Raw genomic sequence first — 27,054 nt, 5'->3', positions numbered from 1 at the left:
AAAAAAATTCTGGGTTGTCATAACCCAACGATGGATCAAATATGGACAAATAATAGTTGGGTTAATTTTTATTTACACTACATTAAAATGTTTTTTTATTCAACCCAAAAAAACCCACATTGAGATCAAGATCTTATTTACAAGGGTGACCTGGCCGAGAGGTCTGAAACACATGACTTATAAAAAAAAAAAAATAAAATAAATAAATAGTGGAAAGTGCACCGACACATGCACTCCGGTGTTCACGGCGACCTGAGTTCGATTCCTGCCTCGAGGTCCTATGCCGATCCTTCCCCTCTCTCTGCTCCCCACACTTTCCTATCAATTCCCTCTACTGTCCTGTCAGATAAAGGTGAAAACCCCTAAAAAATAATTATAAAAAAATAAAATAAAATAAATAAGTAAAAAAGTAAAGATAATATAAATACAGTTTAGTTGTTCAGCCACATTACAATATGTGTTAAAACACATCAATTGAGAAGTAGGTTGTTGTTGTTTGTTATAAAGGATAGAGCAAAATGATTTAATTGGGATGAGCTCATGTGACAGAGGCCAGCTAGTGAAGTGCTATGCAGGTAAACCTCACTCCTCTGACCTCTAAAGGTGCTCTAGCGACAGACTCTAGAGGCCATGGTCTTTAGCCTCCTTGGTAGAGCAACCGACTCCCATGCGGAAGGTTGCCGGTTCGACACCAGCTCGGAGCGAGTTGGGTGGTGTAGGACAAGCGAGCTTACATTGGTGCCGTGACCTGGATGGGAGTGAGGTTTAGGGGGTGAGTGTAAAGGAGGTCAGCTAGTAAGTTGCCTGCAGCTAGTAAGTTACCGTTACACACGACTTATGAAAAAATAATAATAATATTAATAATAAATAGAAAATTAAGATAATATAAAAATACAGTTTGGTTATTCAGCTATACCACATTACAATATGTTAAAAACACATTGACAAATGGACTGTTGTTGTTTGTTAAAAAGGATAGAGCGAAAAGATTTGATTGGGATGAGCTCCGATATTTTTAGTTCAGATTGAGAGTATTCCACGATGAGGGGACGGCGTGACACTTTTTAACCCAATGGTTGGGTTTGTCCATACTTGACCTAAGGTTGGGTTACAGCTTTGATCTCTTATTTGTATTTAGTATTTTCATTCCTATATAGACTCTTTAATATTAATAATCTGTATCTTAAATAGTTTTTAAAAAAGACCTTTTGAGTGATTTTGTACATATCTATATTTTGTACATGCGTATTCTGTCCCACAAGCTCGATTTGTGACATGATTCAGATAGAAATCTCTCACGAAATGCTGCTTAAATGGGTCTAATAATATACAATAAATATACACTATACGCACATATGATAATATCAGACAGATAACATGAGTGAGAATGAAAGGAGGGAGATAGAGAAATGGATAACAGCAGGAAATATTAAACTAGGATATTTCTAATTTGCGATTGCTTTCCTCCACCATTATTAAATAATTCTAATGACGTCACTATATGTAGTATAAATTTTTTATTTCTGGCATCTTCAACCTTTAGCTGCCCCACTAAGAAAAACTATTTTTGGATTGCATTTAACTTCAACACATTTCTAAAGTATCAACCTCTACCAAACGGTTGATATATCAGTTTATGGTAAAAGTACCAGAATCAATACATGTACTATGAAATATGAATTGTATGTAAGAGCAGTTTATTTAAAGACATAATCAAAATGAAACATTTATGAACACTAAATCATCTTCATTTTTTGAAGTATGCCATAAAATAATTCAGATTCTCATTTAACATGTTTTCTAGTTTCTTTTTTTTCTTTTTTTTTAACAATAAAACCAAAATCAAGTGTAATAGTGCAACTACCATTTTTATTTTTATTTTTTGTTAACCAACAATGCTGTGTGTGTAAACTATTATTAACAGCCAGAGCAGAAGAGCGACAGTGCTCAGTATGTCAGTTTTATTAATGTAGTGATGTTGTGCATCAGATATCAGTCAAATATCCTTCAGTTTTTTTCACTATAAGATCAGATTACTATGTTTTTTGTTGTTGTTGTTTTCAAGAAGAGAAGATCAGGAAACATGTATCTGTTTTTATGTAGAAAATGTACTTTAAACCTTTTTTTGTCAACCAATGTCAACCAAGCGACATTTATTAACAGGGGTCTTGACCCCCTGTGAGCGTCTAAGAAATTTTAGCCCACACTATCTGATCTCTTGGCATTTCCTGCAAAAACAGTTTGTACTCATTCTGGTAGATTTAATAGTTCATCATTAGTCACTTGATGTTTTGTTGAGTCAACAATTAGAGAGATGGTTGCACTAACAAATAAGAAGTCAGATGAATGGAGCAAGAGATCATCTCTCAGTTAGGGGCTGTGTGTGTGTGTCACCTTTGAAGTCACAAAATTCTGTAAACGCATCCGTTTAAGGAGATAAAATATGCAATATACTTTTTTTAAAATCATCTATAAAATTAAAAATACAATCAGCTTGACTATGTTAAACATTCTGCTCATCATACACCAGTAAAGTGTAAATAGCTTTATTCATTTTGGAAGACAGACAAAAGCTTGGCCAACTGCAAAGGTGTTTGTTCAGTTCTGAGGATGCTTCAGAATAAGATTTAAGTTGTATTAGATAATTATTCTATTATTTTATTGTTTGAGGGGTGACACGGTGGCTCAGTGGTTAGCACTGTCGCCTCAAAGCAAGAAGGTTGCTGGTTCGAGCCCTTGCTGGACCAGTTGACGTTACTGTGTGGAGTTTGCATGTTCTCCCCGTGTTCACATGGGTTTTCTTCTGGTGCTCTGGTTTCCCCCACAGTCCAAAGACATGCGCTATAGGTGAATTGAATAAACTAAACTGCCCGTAGTGTATGTGTGTGAATGCAAAAGTGTATGGGTGTTTCCCAGTACTTTCCCAGCGGCTAAAAGGGCCTCCGCTGCGTAAAACATATGCTGGATAAGTTGGCGGTTCATTGGCGTTTCATGTGGCATCCCCTGATTAATAAAGGGACTAAGCTGAAGCAAAAAAAAATCATTACTGTGATTATCATGTCATTCTTATGATGACACATGACGTGAATATGAATAAGAGTTTTTGCATACTTATGTCAACTGTCCTGAAGAGTCATTCACTCCAAAAATACATTGTATGAGTCAAAAGAATCAGTTTTTGTTTTATGCCAAAAATCATTCAAGTATTAGGTAAAGATCATGTTCCACGAAGATATTTATTACATTTCTTACTGTAAATATTTTAAAACTCAGTAGTTAATTAGGAATGTGCATTACACACTTCATTTAGACACATTTAAAGGGGATTTTCTCCGGATTTAAAAATTTTATTGATTTTTTTCTATTTATTTTTGAACCCTCAGGCTCAGATTCCAGATTTCATGTAGTAGCATCTTAGCTAAATATATCCTAACAAAGTATACATCAATATAAAGTGTGTGTATTCAGATTTCAGGTGATGTATACATCTCAGTTTAAAAAAAATGTACATGTATTACTATTTTTGTGGTCCACAGTCATGCATAATATAATTATTTTTGTGTAAAGTTACATTTGCTCATATTTGCTTTCATTTTTGTCTTACTTGAGCCTAGGATTCGTTTTTTTAAATATTTAAAGTTAATCTTTTCTAAAATATTCAAACTTTTATTTATTCTTAAATGTTTTAGCAAAAATAGAACAACATTTAGCAAATAATTAAATGTATTTCCTGATGCCTAATTCTTCTAGCTGTTAAAATGGTAACTGGTTGTTGGCCATATGACATAAAAACAGTTTTCGTCTCATTATGTCAGCCAACATTTTAACATCAATCTATTCCTAAAAGACGTATTGATGACATGTGATGGAGGGAATGATTCTGTAGATACATACATGTTTTGGGGGTCTCTGTGAATGATTAACAGTGGCGATTACCTATGGAGCTGTAACCTTTTCTAGAGATCTCAGAAGAGCGGAAATGCTCTTCCTCACCTCCCGCCTCTTTCCCCTCAACCCTGTAAATTTATCCTCACATGATCATCAGCACCAGCGGGCGGAAAACACATGGAGACACACCGCCTCCTGTGAGACTGGAATCTCTAATGGATTTCTGCTCTACGCTGGAGCTTTCCATGTGATTGCTGTCTCATTTGGAAAACTGAACAATTCATGCGTTTTATTTGAACACATCTATATATATCTGTGAAGGACAGTTTGGAAAATGTCTATTCTCAGCCTTCGACATCATGAATCATTGGCTGAATGTCTGATGCATAACACACACAAAATGGGGAAATGCTTTTTGGAGATATCATCTGATTGTTTGAATTTTTCAGGATTGTCTGGAGGTTTGTGTCGTGCATTCTTTATTAGGCAGCTATTGTGGCGGAAAGCCCCAACCTGGAATTAGAAACTGTGTTTACAACTGTGACAGAGCACTTATCAGGATAAACTCTGGATATTCAATTGAATGTGAAGTTCACAACAAAAATTCAACTGAAGATAACTTTCTTTAATGGAATTTTTCCCAACGCTGTTCCTGAAGACACACCAATAGTACACATTTTCAACCTCTTCCTAACCAAACACACCCGAATCAACTCATCAGAACATTAGAAGAGACTCTGAAACCTGAAATGAATGGGTCATATAAGGGAAACATCCAAAATATGTACTGTTGGTGTGCCTCCAGGAACAGGGTTGGGAAACACTGCTTTAATGAACGGTTACACTTTATTTTGATGGTCCGTTTGTTGAAATTAAGTTACATTGCATCTACATGTCAACTAATTTTCATTAGATTATAAGTAGACTGTTAGGTTAGGGTTGGCGTTAGGGTTAGTTGATATGTACATGTTTCTTATAGTCAGTTGAATGTCTGTTGAAGGAGCAGTATCAACAGATATTAAGCAGACAGTCTACTAATACTCAATTGGACCATCAAAATAAAGTGTTACAGAATGATTCATTGGTATTTATTTTATGATCAAATATTCCTCCTAAGCACAAACTTTTGGCTGACTTAAACTGGTGCTTGATAGTTCACTCAAAAATGTTGCCATTATTTACTCACCCTACACTTGTTCAAAACCTAAAACGTGCTAGTTACTGGCAACCATTGTTTTGTTTTGTTTTGATGGGTGCCAGCAACCAGCATTCTTCAAAATATCTTCTTTTGTGTTAAACAAAAGAAAGAAATTTGTAAATGTTTAAAACCACATGAGGTAGAATAAATAATGAGGTAATCTTTATTTTTGGGTGAACTATTCCTTTAACACCATGTCCTAAACTACACACGACGTGATAAAAGTTATCTTTTTCATGTTATAGGCAGTTTTTCCATTGTGTAAAGTTGATGTTTCAGAAACGTTTCTATTTGTGGAAGATACTTGTTTCTAATAATGGTATAGGAGAGAATGGTGCTTGGTCCCTCCATCTCCTACCCTGCAAAGTTAAAGCTTTTTTTAAAATTTTTATTCAGATTTAGTCTATTTTGAAGCATCTAAGCTTGTGATTCGTAAGCGCACATCATGTTTCAGTTTGTGTTTTACAAAAACTCTGAGAATCTGACAACATGTTCCTCCGAAAACTCCAAATTGGCTGCAGTTCTAGATAAACAATGGCAGTTTCTATAGTACTGCATGCTTCTTGTGGTAATTTAAAGGGCATCTATGATGAAAATCATCTTTTGTAAGCTGTTTGGGTAGAATTGTGTGGGGTGATAGAAACACAATAAGTGTTTCTTTTTTTTTTTTTTTTTATTTCCCGACGGTAAAATAGGATCCAAATGCCTCCCATTTTGAGGCCCACCACAAAGTGGCGTAGAAGTGCAGTTTCCCCCCCCCACCGAATTTATTGACAGCTGTGTATTAACATGTCTTTGTAGTAACTCATATAATCATATCAACAAGACAGGACGTGCGCAAAGCAACTGGAATTAAAAGATCTGTTTGGCCCTCTGTGATCATCAATCATCATCAAATGTGATCAAGAATGAGTTTTATAAGTTTAACACGTTTTTAAAACAGTGCATGTTTGTACTAATTCCTTAATTTCTTTAAATTCATGATGGACAAAGGCCCGTGGGAAAATTTGGCCAGGATGCATGGGGTTAAACCCCTACTATTTTTCGAAGGACATCTTGGGATTTTTATCTACCAATGAGAGTTATGAACTTGGTTTAATGTCTCATTCGAAAGACGCTGCTCACTGAGCAGTATAGAGTCCCCATTAATATTCTGGGGCGTTAGGACCCACACAGACCACAGTTTGAGCACCCCCTGCTGGTCTCACTGACACCACTACCGGCAGCAACCTAGCTTTCCCAAGTAGTCTCCCATCCAGGTACTGACCATATGCTGCTTAGCTTCAGTGGGCGACCATGTGAGAGTTGCAGAGAGCTAACTGCCGGCAAATGAATTAAAGCTATTTTACCGTCTTTATCACCCCAGCTGAGTCTCAGGACAATTATAAAAGAAGACACTTCAATCCCGGTTTGTAGATGTTAAAATTCGATTTATTTTGTACAATAACATAACGGATATCCATACAGCAGTGGATATTAACGTGTTTCCTGTCACATTTGCGTGCAAAAACAGTCCAAAGAAGAACTTATGTGTGAATCATAGAAAGGCTTGAATTAACTCCACAACAAATACATCAAATAATCATTGGGAAAGTTCTTACTGTAGTATTTCTCACAAACATTACATGTTATCTGCTTCCTTCATGTCTGTGCTGTTTATTTGATGCAGAGATTAAGGATCACTCTGACAGGCACATAGGAACGATAGGCGGAGAGAACTAGCATTAAAGGCACAGGCAACAAAAACAGATACATTGTGTTCAGAGCAGAAAGTACCAACATTCTGAAAGGTTTAATAAATAATCTGATGGGTGTTTTGAGCTAAAACTTTTCAGACACATTCTGGAGACACAAAAGACTTATCCTAAATCTTGAAAGAGGGGTAAAATAGGTGCCCTTTAAAAATTTTACATATAAAAAATGTAATTATGCAAATATTATTCGAAGGTGCAAAAAGCCCTCCATAAAAATTAAACTTCACTTATTAATGTTTAAGTACAAAATAATTGGTATTCATTAAGACTAGTGTGTTTTGAATTTGGTCAAATGTGCTTAGGAAATAAAATAGGATGACAATGTCATAATTCTACATGCACTGCATAGTTCATTAACTTCACATTTTCTCTCCCTGAGCATGAAGCTGAACTAAACAAACTCCTGTTTAAGATTTAAATGTTAGTCAGATGACCTCTTGGCCAATTAAAGGCTCAACACAGTCCAGCCCTTCTGCAGTCAGTCTGAAGCTCAAGCTGTGTATGAATAAAAAAAACCACCCAGCTTGCAAATGGAGACAATGGAGTACATGAACTCTCTTCCAGGACATTTAAAGCCATTCAAAGAGCGTCAGCTGGAGATTTCCAAGTCGGATGTGTAATTACTTCACCATTACAGCCAACGTTCATTCTGATCTTGGATCATTCTTTTTTGTGATATTGATATCTACTCGCATCATTACACAAACTCATCAACAAATTCACACAAATTGATAACATTTCAGACATTTCTTTTTCTTTCTGCTGAAGTGATGTGCACTTAGCTGCTGCTTTGCCGCTGGATAAAATCTCCAGCACACCGGGGCTGTTAATGGCCAAAGTCAGCAGGTGCTTCAACATCAATCTCTATCACACACACACGCACACACACACACACGCACGCACACACACACACACACACTTCAAAGCTGCTCTGCTGATGAGGACTGAGCTCCTCTGGTTTAATTTTTACATGCAGCCAATCACTTCAATCACACCTGCACATGGTGGAAACCAGCATCAAAGAGGACCTCAGTTGAAGAGTGCCAACAGGAAGATCTGGTTTTCAGACTTCTCATCTAAATTGGGGAGATCTTGTGTACTAAAAAGGGCTAACGTTTCTGAATAAGGACAAGCAGAACTTTATAAGGCCTGATAAAATTAGGAGTGTTCATAATAATGGAGCTGTTGCATCAATCTACTTCATCATCATCTTTTAAACAAAAATGCCAATTATAGCTGACTAGAGCATCGTGTTTTCTCATCGCCATGGTTGCCGAGCACAAAAGCGGCCATGCTGAACTAAACTACCCACAAGGCCATGCTCTGCTTCTCCCTGCATTTCCATCCATCTGGATCAGCTTAAAAATTAATCTGAAAGGAGAGATAGAGAGGATGGAAAAGAAAAAAGTTACACCAAATCGTACGATCATATTTTGCACAACCTAGAACTAGCGCTCTGCTGTGCTTACTGCTGTATTGTGATGTTTCAGGTCGATATTTCCCATCGTTTCTGACCTTTGGATGTAATTCAAAGTAAACTGAACACCTCCAGTTCTGAACGCAAACGTTTTAAAAGCATCGGTCACAGAGGCGAAGGCTTGTCTTTATATCAGACTTGATCGTGCCCCCTGTGAACAGAATACTCAAGTCCATATGTTGTCTTTGTGATGGCAGAACACAAGGCTCAGTTTGATTCTAGAATGACCTCACATCCTCTAAAATGGATGGGAGGCAGACCTCCCTTACATCACACAGATTCCTGCGCTAATAGAATTTGTAACCCTATACTGGCTTGTGTTAAACAGCATTAGAAGAGAAAAATGACGGTCTCCACTAGACATGACAGAATGAATCTAGCTTATTTTTACTGATTTGTCAATGCCAGAACCCGTGTTTTCAATTTCTGTCATTTCAAAGAGTGTCACTTGGAAATCTTTTGGCAAAAGCACTTTTTTATTTTAATCTACTGACAAGCAGTTTTCCTTTATATCTTATTGCATTTTCTCTTTATACAACAGGAAGTTTAATTGGGAAACATGAGAGGATCAGCTTTAGTCAACCCCTATTCATGTTGCATGATATGCTACATTCTAGTCAGTTCCTGGGTTAAAAACTATCATGCTCAAGCATTTTCAGATTGAAATGTAAAATACATTGCTCCAGGTACATTTAGTTGCACATTTCAGATGAGAAATCTACTTGATACTGTCTACATTTTTGCGAAGCTGAACTACTTTACTTTATATTAGTGATGTAACGATTCACTGTGAGCCGGTTGAAAATTGATTCAAATATGTGACACATAAAAGACATTTATTTACACTAACAGAACCATCAATATGATGCACATAAACTGTCAGCACAGTGAAAACTACTGTCACAGACGTCTATTTGCAAAAAAAATATATTAATAAAGCAAACCATATATGATTTGCAGCTCTGCTTGCTCTGACGTTCTTTTATGGTAAAAGCCTTTTTTTCAGGACTCAAACCTGAGCATTCTGCATCACAAGTACAACACTGTACAAGGTGAGCTTCTGAGCAAACTGACCATGCCGGAGCAGCTTTTCATATGGAAATAGAAAATAATAACTTATTTGGTTACAAATCATAGACGTTATTAAGATGTTTTGTGGAATTTATTTGGGGTTGTGCAAAGAGCCACACAATAAGGATCCTTTATTTGTCGAAAATATGTCGACAAAGTACACTGAAAAAAGTGTTGCATGCAAAACTGTTGCAAACAATTTATTTGTGTTGAATTTAAACAAACAAATTAAATTTAATAATGTTCAACTTAATTTGTTTGTGTAAATTCAGCCCAATTAAATTGTTTACAACCACTTTATGTAAAAAAATTTAGTATATCCAAGGAATCATCTTTGAATAGTTTTTTTCAGTGTAGCAAAAGTTGCTGGCGTCATCCTGACCCATTGCATTCAATTTAACTGCAGTCAAGCTTTTGTTGAAGTACTTTTTTGCGTTTTAAAAAACAAAAATCTGGGCAGAAGCACATATTTCTAACAAGCCTGTGTTGCAACAGATATTTATAATGATTTATTTACTCTAATAACATCTTACTTTAAGTGTAATCTTACATTTTAATGCGCAATGTTATGTAAGTGAGGAGATTGTCAATGTTTCTGATGTCAGAACAGTCATGAGTTTATACAGAGAATAGGGTAGCCTCCCACTCCCTTAAAAAATCATTTCAATCAATGTTAAATTATGAATTCTTTCCCAATAGAGTCATCTTGTGAACTTATATTCGCAATATCATAGCTATACTGTATATATATATATATATATATATATATATATATATATATATATATATATATATATATATATATATATATATATATATATATATATATATATATATATATATATATATATATATATATATTGCGGAAAAAATGAAATATTGCAATGTCAGTTTTTTCCAATATTGTGCAGCCCTAATACAAACCCAGTTTTAATGTTATTGTTTTAATATTGCCACATGATCACTATGATCAATCTCCGATATTGTCTGCAGTATTTTCAGTCAATGCACTTAAACCTGAAAGATGTTACATGTTTAAAATGACCAAGCTAGTTATCGCCTGCGAGCTGGAAATATTGCTGTTTCTTAAATGAGTTCAGTGTAAAGTCATATTTGACTATTATAAAGTAAAGTTAATTAAGGTAAACAGTTCTGTGAGATAAAAAAACGTGTAGTGCAAGATAAGTCATCAGTATTTTTTGTTCATTTTTTCTGTAGAGAAAGTGTGCACACACTGAAAAAAGTGTTGCATGCAAAACTGTTGCAAACTATTTATTTGTGTTGAATTTAAACAAACAAATTATATTGAGCAATGTTCAACTTAATTTGTTTTTTTAAATTCAGCTCAAATAAATTGTTTACAACCACTTAACGTAAATCCAAGCAATCATCTTTGAATATGTTTTTTCAGTGCATGGTAAATGTTTTTTCTAATAGTAAATTTTGTCAATGATTCAGATTACTTAAAAAATTTAATCAGACCCCCCTAGTTTTTCACTATTTTTTTTTTTTTTGTGATTTATTTTTTTTTTGCGATTAAAAATGACTGATTATTGATATATTGATCTAAATATTGATCTAATATATAACTGATCTTATTTACCATATTAGGAAGCCTACTATGTTAGGTGTGCAGTCTGACACAATGATAATGACACAAATCATAAAAATAAAGCTTTATTATTTTGGTCTCTTGTCAAGACGAGATCTAAAACAGATCTACAGGGTTCATACGGTCATGGAAAACCTGGAAAAGTCATGGAATTTGACATGGCATTTTCCAGGCATGGAAAAGTTTCGGAAAATCAGAAAAACCCACAAAGTTTTGGAAAAGTCGTGGAAAACAGATATCTGTATACTTGAATAGATTAGTTGATTAGTTGTCTTTACTACTTTTCTGTCCTTGGCCAATCACATACTCTCACATTATTAATGCGGTTTAAGCATTAACTAAATTAATTTTACACAGATATAAATATAAGCTGAAGCTAAATAGATTGTTGCGTTTTACGATATGCTGCAATAAATTTTAACATTTATTGTTTTTTTGACCACGCATATGTAGACATTGCATGAAACATTTGGTCATGAAAATTTACTTGAAAGTCATGTAAAATTCATGGAATTTTAGTAGTAAAAATGTGTATAAACCCTGGATCTAAAACGGTTGGGACTAAGCCAAAGGAAGGTTGTATAACTCTTATTTTATTCACAATCTTACTTTCTCTCAGATTTTACTCCCTGGAGCTTCTGACATCATTTATTGATTTGAGGCACATCATAATACCAGTCATACACGTAAATCAAAAATAATCTGCTTCAGTTAGGTCACATCCAGGGGTTGTCATCATCCCCTGTTGCTGTGTATGCAACGTCTATAAGTCATGTAAAACAATAAATTGCGAACTGAAATAAATATAATTTGATTATATGGTTTGGAATTGGGTGTTTTATGAGATTATTTACATTTTTTTGCTATAATTTTATGTTTAAGTTAATAATTTAGCAGGATCTGAAATTTGTGACTTTTTGTTGACTTTGCGTTGGATTCAGTGATCGCAAAATCGCGGAAAACTAGGGGTCTGTCTAGTGAGGATTGAAATACAGAAACTCTAAATTTAAACTTACCTTGTCTTTAAGCTGTAAAAAAGAGTCTGGGTCATAAAAGGCACTGCCTGTGTGCAATTTGATATGAGTAAATAATGCATAAGCATTCATACAGTAATAAATGCTGATGCAGCAGTCCCTTTAAACCCCATCAGGCCCTTCCGTCTCATTTGTATTCTTGTGCGGAGCCAAGCAGAAAGCTCTTGTGAGAGTTGTGGTTTAATCCCTCCTTCACTTCCTCTCTGCCCCCATTTGATGCTCCACAATTGACATCATTGTGATAATCGATGTTTTCTTCCCTCACAGTGTGATTCCGTCTGGACACTTTGTCCCGTCCGATATTGTAGAGTGAGTCTGAACACATCACTCTGGTTCTTTCATCTTCTGTTAGATCACTGAAGGCCCAGATGGATTATCTTGTCAACAAATAGCTTTATAAGTAAGCAGCATAAAGCCCGTCCATGTCCCTGTTACACACATGAGAAACCGTGCTTCAAGGATTCCATTTAGATCAATGGAAGTGCTGCTATTTCCTGTTGTTATTGCTCTGATCGTGCCATGGCGTGTTTTTGTCTGAGACTGTAGTGTATATATTCTTTGAAGAAATAGACTTGCGTAGCTTCATCTTGGGTCAAAGTGAAGGATGGTGTGTAGTTTATGCAAACAATTCAGGTTCTATTTTTAAAGGCAGTGCAAGAGTGAAGCTAGTCTTTCTTCACCTTAGAATTATAAGGTTCTATCTGACATTTTTGTCCAAATTGAGTTATTGACATTCTTATTAAATGACAATTTATTTACATTATAGAATGTTTTTTAATAAATTTACACTTTAAGACTTTATCTAAATAACAAATGTTACACACATACTGTTTGCTATATGAAATGCAAAAACTTTTAAGCTTAATATCTCAAAATTGTTCAGAACGCAGATAGAGCCTTATAAATCCAAGGTGACGTTTTCTCTTTGTTCTGATCTAAACTGGTAGTCTACTGTATGCTAGTTTGCCATGGCCTACACAAAACTTTCCATTTTTTTCTGAGTAGGGATGCAACAATTATAGATTTTTATTGTATGATTATAGTCTGAGGAATAATCACGGTTTTATGATTATCACATGAAAATCACATAGAAAATCTCATGAAAACTCCTTATATTTTAAAGTGTAATTTATTGTGGCTCAGGGGGAAAAAAAAAAAGAAACAATATAGTCCATTTCCCTTTGGACTTAAAAAAAGTGAGAAAAAAAGCTTTTGACATTTAAACACAAGTAATAAATTTACACTGAAATGAAATGTCCGAACATTAAATAAATAAGTCAAAATATTGAGTATAAAAAATAGTATTTGTCTAATGTAAATCTGGCCTTTTTGTTTTAAAGAGAACAAATGTAGTCAAAGGCTGCTGATCCTATATTACTATATCCTATATCAACTATATTACAAAATTGTTTGGCGTTTTTATTTTGTATTTTTTTCTGTTTGTGTAATGTGTATATTCCATACAAAGTTTAAAGCTGATCGATCGGTTCTTGTCATGTGACTCGCGATGCACTCGCGCCATTCTTTCAACTAGGTGCATCTCCGTTGGAAATAACGAACTTGTGCTCTCAAAAGACGCAGTATGTGAAAGGCCATTGGTTTATAGCCTCAGCCATAGTTAATCCAGTGTGTCTGTGTATTAGCCTCAGTGTACAAGTTTGGAACTTTTAATTAGTGTACAGTTAGTTTGTTTTGTTGCAGCAGTTTTGTTCCGTGCAGTAACGTGGTGTTGAGAAGCATTTACGATTAATTAACCGTGACTAATTAAAGCGTCATATCGGTTGATCGTTGCATCCATACCTCCACGTCGACATTCTCCTTTATCTTGTTCATATTCTGCTTCATCTTCTTCTTATATGAAGTGCTTCAGAAAAGTGATTTGACATGTCACACTGCACCACATGTGTAGACAAACACACTTGTTAATGGCTTACTCTGCTTGAGTCGTGTGAATACATGGTTGAGAAATAGAGGATGAACTTAATTTTTATTTCCAGATCGCATCAGTAAGACTCATCAGTAGACTGTTTGACTGTTTTATGCACCAATATAAGCTGGATTAGCTTGTCTGTTGCTATCATGTGCACACTTTTTTCACAATTCACCAAAACAATTTACTGCAATGTTGTCAAATTTCTTAACATACTTTATTACTACAAAAGGGTTTATGAGTACATATTAAAACATTTCATATTACGATTGAATAAATGATGCTAAGAGAGTGTAATATGTTAAATGTAAGAGTTTGAATAGAGAAATGTTGAACAAAAATACTTGTGTACAGTACTTAAATTTATTAGACCAAAAGAAATTAAGTATTTCAGGCAGACTTCTTTAACAATGATAAATTGGACTGTTAATTATTAGGCAAGTAATAAACTGGGTAGCACATTAAACTTTTATCAGAAGTCAAAATTAGGCCATTTTAATAATAATAATAATAATAATAATAATAATAATAATAATAATATTATTATTATTATTATTATTAATAATAATAATATTTTTTATTGGGCGTCACAGTGACGCAGTGGGTAGCACGATCCCCTCACAGCAAGAACGTCGCTGGCTCGAGCCTTGGCTGGGTCAACTGGCATTTCTGTTTGGAGTTTGCATGTTCTCCCTGTATTAGCGTGGGTTTCCTCCGAGTGCTCCGGTTTCCCCCACAAGCCCAAAGACGTGGTATAGGTGAATTGGGTATCCTAAATTGTCCAAATAAATGAATGAATAAATTATTATTATTATTATTATTGTTATTATTAATATTTTTTCTGCCTTTCCTGAAAACGAACGAACGAATGAATGAATGAATGAATTATTATTATTGTTAATAATCATTTTTTTCTGCCTCTCCTTTTTTTGTCTTACCAAATGGATTGGTAATTTTGTGTTAAATTAATAATAATTATGTGTTATAATTAATATAATAATAAGCGTATACAGGCCAACATGATCTCACGGCAATTCTTAACTTTTGATTTAGTGGCTAATTCGTATGAATTCGTACAATCTCATTCATACAATTTAGTGCAATTTGCTTATCCCCCAATAACGTTGGGTTTAGGGGTGGTGTTGAGTGCCACGTCTCCTTTTTTGTACACATTTTTGTACGACTGAACTCCTACGAATTTGTATGGATTATCCATTAAGATGACTAAGCGTAAAATTGTTACATTTACTCATGGGATCAGGCTGGCATATATTAAGGGAGTTCTTGTATGGGACAAAATGGACCTAAACATAACCCACAGTGGACCCACTTTTCTAATGGGGTGGGTTGAACCCTGCCTGTTTACAGGCTTGTGATACAGTGAATGAATTTATAGATTCTGACAGCAATATTCAACACACAAGTATTCGAGTAACAATGTTTTCATCTTGTTTGTCACTAATGAAATTGTCTGTGGCAGATGGTTTACTGGGTAAGAATGTTCTGATTTTTATGCTCCCTTTTGTAATCATTTAATTTGAGTATCTGCTGGTTCCGAGTCTCAGTCTGATTGGATTTTTCAAGTGCTCTGTGTACATTTACGTGCAATAAGGTTATTGAAATCAATTCAGTGTATATTCTGACAACAACCACACAGCTCTCTCATGCAGAATGTCCCACCTATTCTTGTTTTGTTATTAAAAAACCTAATATATTATTGTATTTATAATAAATGTTTCAGCAGTAAAAAAAACAAACTTCCATTCGAAATATGTGGACCTCAGAGAACAGAAAACGTCACAAAAAAAAGTTAATGACCCTTTTAAAGCAGAACATCTCGCTCAATATGTATTGACAAATGGTATTTGAAAAAAGCCTAAATAATTTAATAAACAAAAACCAAGACAGAGCACACGATGTAACGATAATGTGAAGCTGTTTTCTAATGATGTTATTTTCAGAGAATACAACCAGTACTGCTTTTTTTAATCTGCACACTGAAAAATGAGCACTTTTTTCCCTGATTATGGCTGTCAGCATAATTGTAGCATGTTTGTATTAGAGAATGGCGTCGCATTTTTCTGAGCTGAGCCCATCATTATTGTTCAAGCACAGTTTACAGCCGCTTTTCTCGATTGCAATTACATCGTACCTCCTCATCTGATTCCACACAAGATGGCCTGTGATTAGCTCTTGTTGGGAGGACAGACTCTCTCTTGCAGAGTGCAGAATTTTGAAAGAACAGACAACACTGTTGTCTAGATTTAAAATGTAAGATTTTTTTGCTTCATAACAACAGGAGGCCATGTTTATGAAGTTCAAGTTGTGATTTTAACGTGCATTTGTTTTGGTTGTTACCATAAAAATGTATAATGTCAATAAATGACTGCTGAAGGAGCATGTTTGGGGTAGAATAAAATGCATTTCATTTTCCAGAACTGTCCAGTCATTTTTTTATTACTGATATACATGACTGAATAGCCCAAACTAGTATCCTCTGATGATTTGACCTGCCATATCATATTGCTAGTAAATAAAATTTTTAAAATTTTAATTCTTTATTTGCGTTTTGCATTGAATTGCAGAATCCAAGTAAATCTCACAATATTTTAGTTGCATATAATACACTATATGGCAATGCAATGGCGCAGTAGGTAGTGCTGTCGCCTCACAGCAAGAAGGCCGCTGGTTCAGTTGGCATTTCTGTGTGGAGTTTGCATGTTCTCCCTGCGTTTGCGTGGGTTTCCTCCGGGTGCTCCGGTTTCCCCCCACAGTCCAAAGACATGTGGTACAGGTGAATTGGGTAGGCTTAATTGTCCATATTGTATGTTTGTGTGTGAGTGAGTGTGTATGGGTTTCCCAGTGATGGGTTGCGGCTGGAAGGGCATCCGCTGCATAAAACATATGCTGGATAAGTCGGCAGTTTATTCTTCTGTGGTGACCCCAGATTAATAATGGGACTAAACTGAAAAGAAAATGAATGAATGATAATATACTATTTTTTTCAATGCATCACCTTGAATCAAGTTTTATTTATCTATTTTTTTTTTTTCATACACTCTAAGAAATAAAGGTACATGAGCTGTCACTGGGGTGGTACTTTTTCAAAAGGTACACATTTGTACCTAAAAAATCCATATTAATACCTGAAGGGTATTAGTACCTAAAAAGTACAAATGTGTACCTCTTAAATTTTTTAGGTACTAATATATACTTTTGAGGTACCAATATGGACCCTTCAAGTACAAATGTGTACCTTTTTAAAAGGTACCACCCCAGTGACAGCTCTTGTACCTTTATTTCTTAGAGTTTATTGTGAAAGGTTATAAGAAATTCCAGCGTTATGGAGGTGACATTTGCAGTAAAAATTAAAAACATAGATTCACAGAGAATATGTATTTTAACATTATATTCAAACTTCTGTTTTTTTTAAACAACTAACCACAGAGTTATGAAATCAGAAAAAATACCAGACTATACTTATTTTAAATGAGGAAAAAAAAACATGCGTTATGGATGTGATGGAAAAAAATTATCCAGTTTACAGTATACAACATACTTTGTAGAAATTCTGTGAATTAAACCGGTCAACCCAAAAGAAACGATGCTAATCAAAAGGATAAGAGTTGGCTCACTAAACTGTAAAACTATTATTTTATTCTATAAAACACATGTGCTGCAGACCATTTTGCCAGGTAACCTCATGAATGAGATCTCACTGAGTTTGGTGATTTTCTCAGTATTTAGATTTTCTCAGATTCCAGATCTTTAAATGGTTATATGCATCTCAGCCGAATATTGTCCTATACCAACTAGTGATGTAACAGAATGAAAACTTCATATAACTATTATAGTGACCAAAATGATCACTGTTATTGTTATTATCACGGTTTTGTTCAAATGAGCTGAAAATGTTCAAAATCAAATGTCCCATCACAAATTAAATTTGCAGCTTAATGCAGTTTTTGTGTCAAACAACATTAACATGGATCCATGCAATTATGGATTTGTTTATGTATGTTTTATCGCAGCCCTTTTTGTTAATGTACATATAAATATATTTACAAATTTACAAGCTTCGAGATATCGAATTGACCCGAATCTATAACATGATAATCGTAATGGAACATCACCGTGAGAGCAGTGTATGTTAGGTTCACACTGCTAATGTTTATGTTGGTTGTCACAAAATTGCATAAAGCATATATTTTTATTTTATTTTATTATCATTATTAATATTATTATTATTATTATTATTATTATTATTATTATTTTTAATTTTCGGTATATACACATGCATTTACATTACAAGCTTTAACTTATAACCAAATGCAATGTTATAGGATTTAGGAGTTCTCAAAATTGCAATAATCAATCACGGTTTTCATAATAATGAAAATTTTAAATGTTACACTGTAAAAATGTAAGCAATTTGAGTTGGGACAACATAAAGGAATTAAGTTAACTTATTAGTTTTTGAAAATGATGTGGATTGAACATGAAACAATTAAGTTGTCCCCAAAGACAGTTGTTTCAGCTCTTTTTAAATAGGTAGTTAGAACAAAATTCAAACGTCATTTTTTAGAGTGTACAAAGCATCACTAATGCTAGCACACAGCTTTCATATGGTGTATCATTCTCAATTGACCCTTATGACTGGTTTTGTAACCCTGGGTCACATTTGACCAAGTTAAACTTTGGACCACAAAAACACCCACTTAAGTTGCATCCTGTCCACCCTTTTGGTATGTTCCATGTGCATCTGAAGAAAAGGCTAAACTCCTTTACTGAACTTCGCTCAGTGCTAGTTAATGTTTAACAGCGTTGAAAATAGCATCTCTCTCGCTTAGCTTGGATATGTGCCAGCAGCCGCTCTCAAGGGTTTCATCTGATAATGATGTGCATTTGAGTGTGTAATGGACTGTTTTATCTCTCCGACAGCTTGCTTCTCACACCTGACATACATCTTTACCAAACATAATTGCATTTATCCTGTGGACATGCCTTTATAATCATATAACCAAAATGAAGTTGTGCAGTCACTCTTGTCATAATCTGTCATGAACGAGGGAAATCAGAAAGTCCTGATTAAATTTGTATTGTTAGCATCAGATGAGTGCACAAACTATACAGTTGAATATTTAATTGTGACAGCATTTTGCACATCTCTTTCTATCTTTCTTTCTTTCTTTCTTTTTCTTTCTTTATTTCATTTTTCATTTCTACCATCCTTCTTACTTTTGCAAGTTGATTATTTTATTGAGGCAGCATTTTTCTATAGTTTCTTTCTTTCTTTCTTTCTTTCTTTCTTTCTTTCTTTCTTTCTTTTTTTCTTTCTTTCTTTCTTTCTCTCCTTTGCATTGTTGGCATCAGAAGCGTGTTCAAACTATGGGCTCTAATTTAATGATCTAGGTGCAAAGTCTAAAGCACATGGTCACACTTTGCGTCCTGGCGCAGGGTCTAACAGGGTTGTGCTTATTCTCCTAATGAGTTATGGTTTGAGCATAAGGTGCTTTAAACCAAGTCTCATCTCCCATTCTCTTTAAGAGTCAGGTGTGTTGCGCCATGGCGCATTTGCTATTTACATGGCGGACTTTGTTAGATGAATAACTAAATCCTTCAAAAGTGAGAAAACAGACCATCTGCAACGCGAGAATAAAGAATGAGCCTGCTCTATTCGGCCTGTTTACTTTCTCTTTATTTTATTTGTACTCTTCACTTTAATCCTTTACTTTCGTAAATAAGGAAACGATTTTGTACGCACTCCACTGAAGAATCGATTAGCCTACATGTTTAATTTCTTTTGTTAAGAACAAAGATTTGTTTCAAAACTATTTCTAAATTCAGTTCTAATTTTCAGAAAATGAATAAATGATAAATAATTAAGTATGTGGTCAGAAAACTGAGTTATATCTAAACACACATCCTATTCTTACGCACCAAATGGTGATGCATACGTCTTCAAAACCCGACAGGTGGACAAATCTACTCTTGGTTTTATTAAAACAAACATAAATATGCATGTAATAAATAATACTGTTAATAATAAAAACACTATACAACTGCAAATTGTCATAAACTTAAAAAAAAAGCGACCCCGACATGAAAAAGGCATGGAGGAAGTGATTTTTATATTTACTGTATGTAGAAAAGCTAACACTTTATTTTGATGGTCCATTTGAGTAGTAGACTCTCTGCTTAATAACTGTAGAGCCTGCTCCTTCAACAGACGTTTAACTGATTATAAGAAACTTTGCAAGTACATGTCAGACTTACAGGCATGTAGACTTATGTAACCAATGTAACTTAAAATTCTACAAACGGACCATCAAAATAAAGTATGACCATAGAAAATATTACTTTGTATTAAGCAATGTGTAAGCATTTTAGACCTAGACGCATTACTAACGTGCTCTGCGCTGGACTTTAGACCAGGTTTTATTTGGTCAATGACGCAGTCTATTTCAGTGCTCTAGCACTCTAACAATGTGCTCTAACACACCTCCTCTATAGACCGGAACACCCATGAGTCCACAAACTGGTGCAAATGGATTTGATATTTAAACAACGTGGCAAACAATGTGCAACAACAAATCGTGCCAAACGTGCCTTGCGCCTTATTGCGCCGAGTGCATGATAAGTTGAATGTTTTATTGAGACAGCATTTTTCCACAGTTTTCCACTTTCTTTCTTTCTTTCTTTCTTTCTTTCTTTCTTTCTTTCTTTCTTTCTTTTTTTCTTTCTTTCTTTCTTTCATTTATTTATTTCTCTCTATCTATCTTTTTTCTTTCGGTTTAATTTTTTTCTTCGGTTCTTTGTCAGATTGATAGATGGCTGCTTTTGTCATGGCAGGAGTTATGTGGGCAGACCTAAAGGTCTCTTTCTTGGTAGTTCTGTGTTTACTTCAGACTCCTGGAATTGAACCTGTGACTCACTCCCAGCAGGACTTTTTTACCCACTTGTATTCCCCAGTTTACATCACATTTATGCGTTACTTTAGTGGCCTTTGTATTGCTCAGTGTGTGTTTTCCTGATTAAATGCCTGTCAATAAGTGTTTTACTCTGACAGTGGTGAGAATTTACCATTCACAACGTAACGCCACACACTTTCAATCATATTTTATAACGTTCACCAACCAAACACTATGTTAGGTACACTTTACAATTACTTGGTAAGACCTGTTTTTGCTTCAAAAATGTCTTTTTGACATAAATTTAAGAATACACTGTAGAAAATATCTGTTAATTAACAGTTTCTGTAATGTGTTTGTTTATTTATGGTGTGACTTTAAATATGGGACCTTGATCTCTGCTCTGTCGACTTTTGATGTTAAAAATTCAACTCTACAGTTTAACAAAGAGACTTTACTTGACATTTTAGTAGTTAGTAGTTTTAGTAGTTTGAAATAATATAATATAATAAATAATATATAGAGAAATAAGTCTGTAAAATAACATTTTATGGGAGTTTATTACAAGGTTTTTGTACCTTAAAGTACCTTTTGTACTTTAAACTATTAAAAATAAGGGGAAAAAAGTCACTTTTTTAAACTTTTCAAGGTTAAAAGTTGTTGTAAGAAAGATTGAGGTCACATAATGCAATTCAGAAGGAAAATTAAACATGGGAAAATAAAAAATAAAAACATTTATCTGGTAATATGGAAAACTGCTTATTTGCAGATATTTTTCAGTGTTGCCTCAATGGATGACCCAGGTTTAGAATGTGAATTCCACTGTTGTGTTTTACAGTGCGACAACCTTTTCTCTTATTTTCTGTTATGTGTATATTTGCTTTTATTTTTGTTTACAGTATGTTGAAATGCTGTATGTTATACTGTTGTTGTAGTTAAGAAAACCAATAAAAAAACTTCCTAAACAAAAAAAAGCAGATCATCTTTACCACATCGTTATGCATTTAATGACTGCCATGGGATTGGCTGGTTATATATTTGCACTAACAAGCAGTTGAACAGATGTACTTAATAGATGAACTTCTTTTGACCTTACTGATAATGCACGTAATAGCGGTATCTGCTCTTACTGATCTTTAACTCAAGCGATTTAGCTTGTTAACCATAAATCATCTTCACAAATTTACTATGACCTTTTTATGTGAAGCTGCTTTGACACAATCTACATTGTATAAGCGCTATACAAATAAAGGTGAATTGAATTGAATTGAATTGAATATTCACAAGATTCAATTCAATTCATGTTTATTTCTATAGCGCTTTTACAATGTAAATTGTGTCAAAGCAGCTTAACAAAGACATTCTAGTAAACTGAAACTGTGTCAGTTCAGGTTTCAGAGTTTAAGTTCAGTTTAATTCAGTTCAGTGTGGTTAAATTTCACTGCTGAAAGTCCAAACACTAAAGATCAAATCCTTTGATGTGCAGCTCCACAAGTCCCAAACCAAGCAAACCAGTGGCGAGGAACAAAACTTCACCAATTGATAAAGTGAAGGAACAAACTATTTCAAACCTTCTGTTTTTCCCTACCTAAGGGACACATAAAAAGGGATTTTGAACAATGATAGGAACCAAACAACATCAGAGAGCCCTGAATGCCAATGTATGAACAACAAAAAATATGTTTTTCTCAAGATTTCTCAAAGCAGTTTTTTGTGTTCAGCAGAATAAAGAAAGACATGCAGATGGTCAGTAAATAATGATAGAATTGTCATCGTCTGAGTTATTTTTCTGCTATGGTATATGACAAACTGCTATTTTATATGATAAATATTCCACTAAACTGTTGTTTGTGTTTCCTTCAAGTGAGTCAGAGATATTTATTTTGTCTTGTTGAAGACTAAAAAGCTCTCAAATTGTTGACATTTGGCCACTGAGCAAACATGTGCTTTCATTAGATTCTGAAATACAAAATGGTAAACAGGGCGACGTGGTGGCGGAGTAGGTAGTGCTGTCACCTCATAGCAAGAAGGTTGCTGGTTCGAGCCTAGGCTGGGTCAGTTGGCATTTCTGTGTGGAGTTTGCATGTTCTCCCCGCCTGTGCGTGAGTTTCCTCCGGGTGCTCTGGTTTCCCCCACAAGTCCAAAGACATGCGGTACAGGTGAATTGGGTAAGCTAAAATTGTCCTAAGTGTATGTGTGTGAATGAGAGTGTATGGGTGTTTCCCAGAGATTGGTTGCAGCTGGAAGGGCATCCACTGCTTAAAACATGGCGTATCATTCCGCTGTGGCAACCCCAGATTAATAAAGGGACTAAGTTGAAAAGGAAAGGAATGAATGAATGAAAATGGTAAACAGACAAGAATGCGCATTACTCTCAAAACATTTTATTCAGACAACGTTTCGACCAACACTTCTTGATCAGGTCAAAGACTCTGAAATACTCTCAAATTAGCCCAGTGGAGAAAGATTTCCCTGCCATTGTCATAGGCTTTCCTCATTGAGTGTGAGTGAGACAGTCTGACTGGCGTTCCCACTGTCTCTGTCCAGATCAAGATCATCCTCTGGATTATGTTCCTCTTCTGACCTTCATGGTTCGAAACTAACCTCTTTGTTCTCAGTGTTTTCAGTTTACTTTTATTTCTGGTTGCAGGTTGGCTGTTTATTTAAAGGATTTGTTTCACCCAAAATTAACATTTTGTTATTAATCACTCACCTTCATGTTGTTCCAATGCCTTGAGACCTTCATTCATCTTCTGAACACCAATCAAGATATTTTAGATAAAGTCTGAGAGCTCAGTGGTCCTACATAGACAGGTACAGTCCCATGATGTTCAAAGTCTAGAAAACGATTCAAAAACATCAGTGGTTCAACTATAATCATATGAAGCTCCAAGAACACATTTGTGAACAAAAAAATAGTAATAATGACTTTTTTCACCAATCTGCCGCATCAGATCACGGTGTGCATTTAATACGAAAACAAGCTAAATTTGTCTTCAGTCTCTCATAAAGAAAAGGCTAGTATTCCTCTCAGTGTTTGAAAAAAAATCTGGACATGCGTTTGCGTGTAGGGAATTATGAGAAACTCAAGTTTTTTCGTCTTTTATAATATCTAATGCCCTTCGCCCTGCTGTCTCTTGGATGACATGTCCTCTTTTTGGGAAATAAAATATCTGACCGGGATTTTTAAATCTCCTAAAATCAGCTTTTGGCTTTGGCTTTTGCATTCTGCAGTCATAGTTAATTGTCTTGTTTTCTAAATTAATAAATTTTTAACATTTATGAATTTAATTCATGAAAAATGTTATATATAAATTGAATAGATTGTGGATAAAGATGGAGTCCACCCATGAAAATGTTTGCAATGCCTTGTTTCACCTTTAGTTGGTCATGTAATTGTGCAAACATTGGACAGTGCATCTTTATCCCTTAGCACCAATGTAACAGCCGAGAGAGAGAGAGAGAGAGAGAGAGAGAGAGAGAGAGCAGCAGCAGCTTTTACAGGTCAATGGGTTACACATGGTTTCTGAATAGCGTTTTTTCGAGACATTGTGAATTTATTTCATCTGATTTGTTTTTTCTTTAGCTGTTAAATGCAAAAGATTTTTTTATTTGTTTGTTATTATTCTATTGTTTTGGGCCAACAGTTTAGTGAAAAGGACTATTATTCCAATATCAATTATATGTTCAATAGCAGTTTCATGGTTTCAACTCATTTGTCAATGACAATTTTTATTTCGGGTGAAAATAAACCTTTAAAGTCTCTTAAATTCTAGTAAGGATGGTTGCACGAATAAAAGGATGATTAGATGGATGGATATTATTTATGATTCTACATTAATGCATCATTATATTGGCAGATACCATAGATAGGTTTAATAGATCCAATAGACAGACTGACTGACTGACTGACTGAAATCACACTGTCACTGAGCAGCGCGTGCACACACAAACGCACAAGTGTTGTTAATGTAGGTCTCGCCTCTTCTGCAAATGACTGTCTGGTCTGAAGTCAAGTCTTTTGCTTTTTACTGTGATCACTTCAGATAATTTGATGAAAGTTATTAAAGCATTATTTTTTTTTGTCCAGATCTTGTTTTTCCTTTCCCTATTTGTAGTTCCTTCTCTCGCCTTTAAGTTTTTTATTATCACAAATGTTGAGGATAAGCTGAACATCCGCTTTATATAAAATCAGATTGTTATCATCCTTATGAAACATCCTGTTAAGCTCAATAACAACTGAATAATGGAGGGGGGGGGGGTGTATCTGCTAGTTATATATACACAGCAAATATGTTCTTTATCAGCATTTCTGCCTCATTTTCCAATAGAAAATATCTAAAAAATCTTTTCAACAACTTTTTATTTGAAAAGCAAACCTGCACGCATTTTTAAGACCTGATTTCAGAGATTGTATAATATAGTAATCTAATTTTATTAACTTAATTCTATTGGCACTTTTTGTTCTTTTTTTTAAATAAAAACCTCAGAAAAAGTCTTTATAAACTAACAAAGTCATAATATCTCATGCAATTTTATCATTCCAAAATAAGACGTATAAAACTAAGAGCATATGAGACAGTCCAGACACGTTGAGGGCCAAAATGCATTATACAGATGCTCTCACACATATGATCAAAAATGAACACACACGCATGCTTGTTTCTGTCAGAATGAGTTACACTGGCACATTATGCTGAGGTAATGACATTATGGTATTGATTCCTAACTCGTTTCCTGTAAAAGTGCTAATGGAAGCACAAAACAAGCTATATTTGTCTTCAGTCTCTCATAAAGAAAAGGCTGGTATTCCCCTCAGTGCTTCAAAGAATCAGAACATGTGTTTGTGTGCAGGGAATTATGAGAATCTTAAGTTTTTCTCATGTCTTTTCTAATGTTTAATGCCCTTCGCCCTCTCTCTTTCTCTCTGCAGTGGTGTTTGTGTGCTGCTCACCGGATGTTTTCCGCCAGTTGATTGTGCACTTCCACAAGGCTGGTCTCCCTAAGGAAGAATATGTCTTCTTCTACATTGACATCTTTGGACACAGTTTTAGATCAAGGCCTTCTCAGCCGTGGGCCAGAGGAGACTCGGATGATGTCTTTGCGAAGGAGGCTTTCCAGGTCATTAAAGTCATTCATAAAGCATGAGAGAGAATAATGGATCAATGAAGATTAGGTTAGAAGGGGAGATCAGACAGTTTAGATTACTATACAATGAAAATTATATATAATTATATACATATTTACCTTGATTCTCTATCACTGTATTCTTGATTGTTTATTTATTTATTTATTAATTTTAACATGAAATTACATGTCTGATGACAGTGGTTATACCTTAAAATTTTGTATTTTATTTTAGTATATTTTATATGTAATTAGTTTTGTTTGTTTTTTTGTTTTGTTTTTAGTGTTTGTTTTTTACACTTTTGAATTGCATTATGGGACCTTGATCCCCGTTCCAATAACATTGAAAAGTTTGACAAAGTAGCAGTTTTAGTAGTGAATTTATATAGATAACATCAAAACTTGATGAAGCAGAGGTCAAGATTCCAAAATACAATATGTAAGCATACATAGTTGAGAAAACACCCAAGAATCAATAAATATGGAAACTATACAGAAACTATCAAAGTTTTCCCATTTTTAAATTATTTACATATTTACATATTTTTAGTGTATGCATTTTTTCTTTCCTGAATAATAATTGATGTATAAGTGGGTTTATTTGAATTTTTGAGTCAGTTAGTTTGTCTTGCTCTGAATATCAGGTTGGATGCCATAATGCAGTTAAATGCAGCAGATTCAGTTTACTTATAAAGGCAGGAATCCATGTGACATGTTCTCACATGTAAAGACAGTACAGCAGAAAGGGAAGAACCAGAATTTACCACGGCTTAAAGGTTACCCTGTGAGCGCATCTACACCAAAGCATTTTTGCACATCTGAAAACACCAGCACTCTTCTAAAAACACTCAGTTCTAGAAACTGTAGACACTGTAAAACAAAAAACGTTAAGGTAACTCAAACCACTTGAAGAAACCGATTGCAACAAACCATTTAAGATCAAAAACTAATCCTAATGAGTACTGTGAACTTAATCCATTTGAGTGAAAGAAGCAATCTGAGCACAGTAAAACCCAATAAATAAAGAGAACTCAAACCAACTCAGTACTTTA

The 27,054-nt window shown here is 34.6% G+C and overlaps 1 protein-coding gene across 2 annotated transcripts in view; it reads left to right on the top strand.

The window, feature by feature from the left end:
- Positions 1–27,054, top strand: part of npr1b (natriuretic peptide receptor 1b) — a 97,762-nt gene that overhangs the window by 6,443 nt on the left and 64,265 nt on the right. For both annotated transcript variants that reach the window (XM_056475806.1, XM_056475807.1), the window contains exon 3: positions 25,809–25,996. In XM_056475806.1, coding sequence (XP_056331781.1) covers positions 25,809–25,996 — 188 coding nt within the window. The remainder of the gene's footprint in view (positions 1–25,808; positions 25,997–27,054) is intronic.

The sequence above is a fragment of the Danio aesculapii genome, chromosome 16, assembly GCF_903798145.1.
Source record: "Danio aesculapii chromosome 16, fDanAes4.1, whole genome shotgun sequence".
In the NCBI taxonomy this organism is placed as follows: domain Eukaryota; kingdom Metazoa; phylum Chordata; class Actinopteri; order Cypriniformes; family Danionidae; genus Danio; species Danio aesculapii.
The sequence above is the reverse complement of the archived record's forward strand: the minus strand, read 5'-3'. Positions and strand labels throughout refer to the sequence as shown.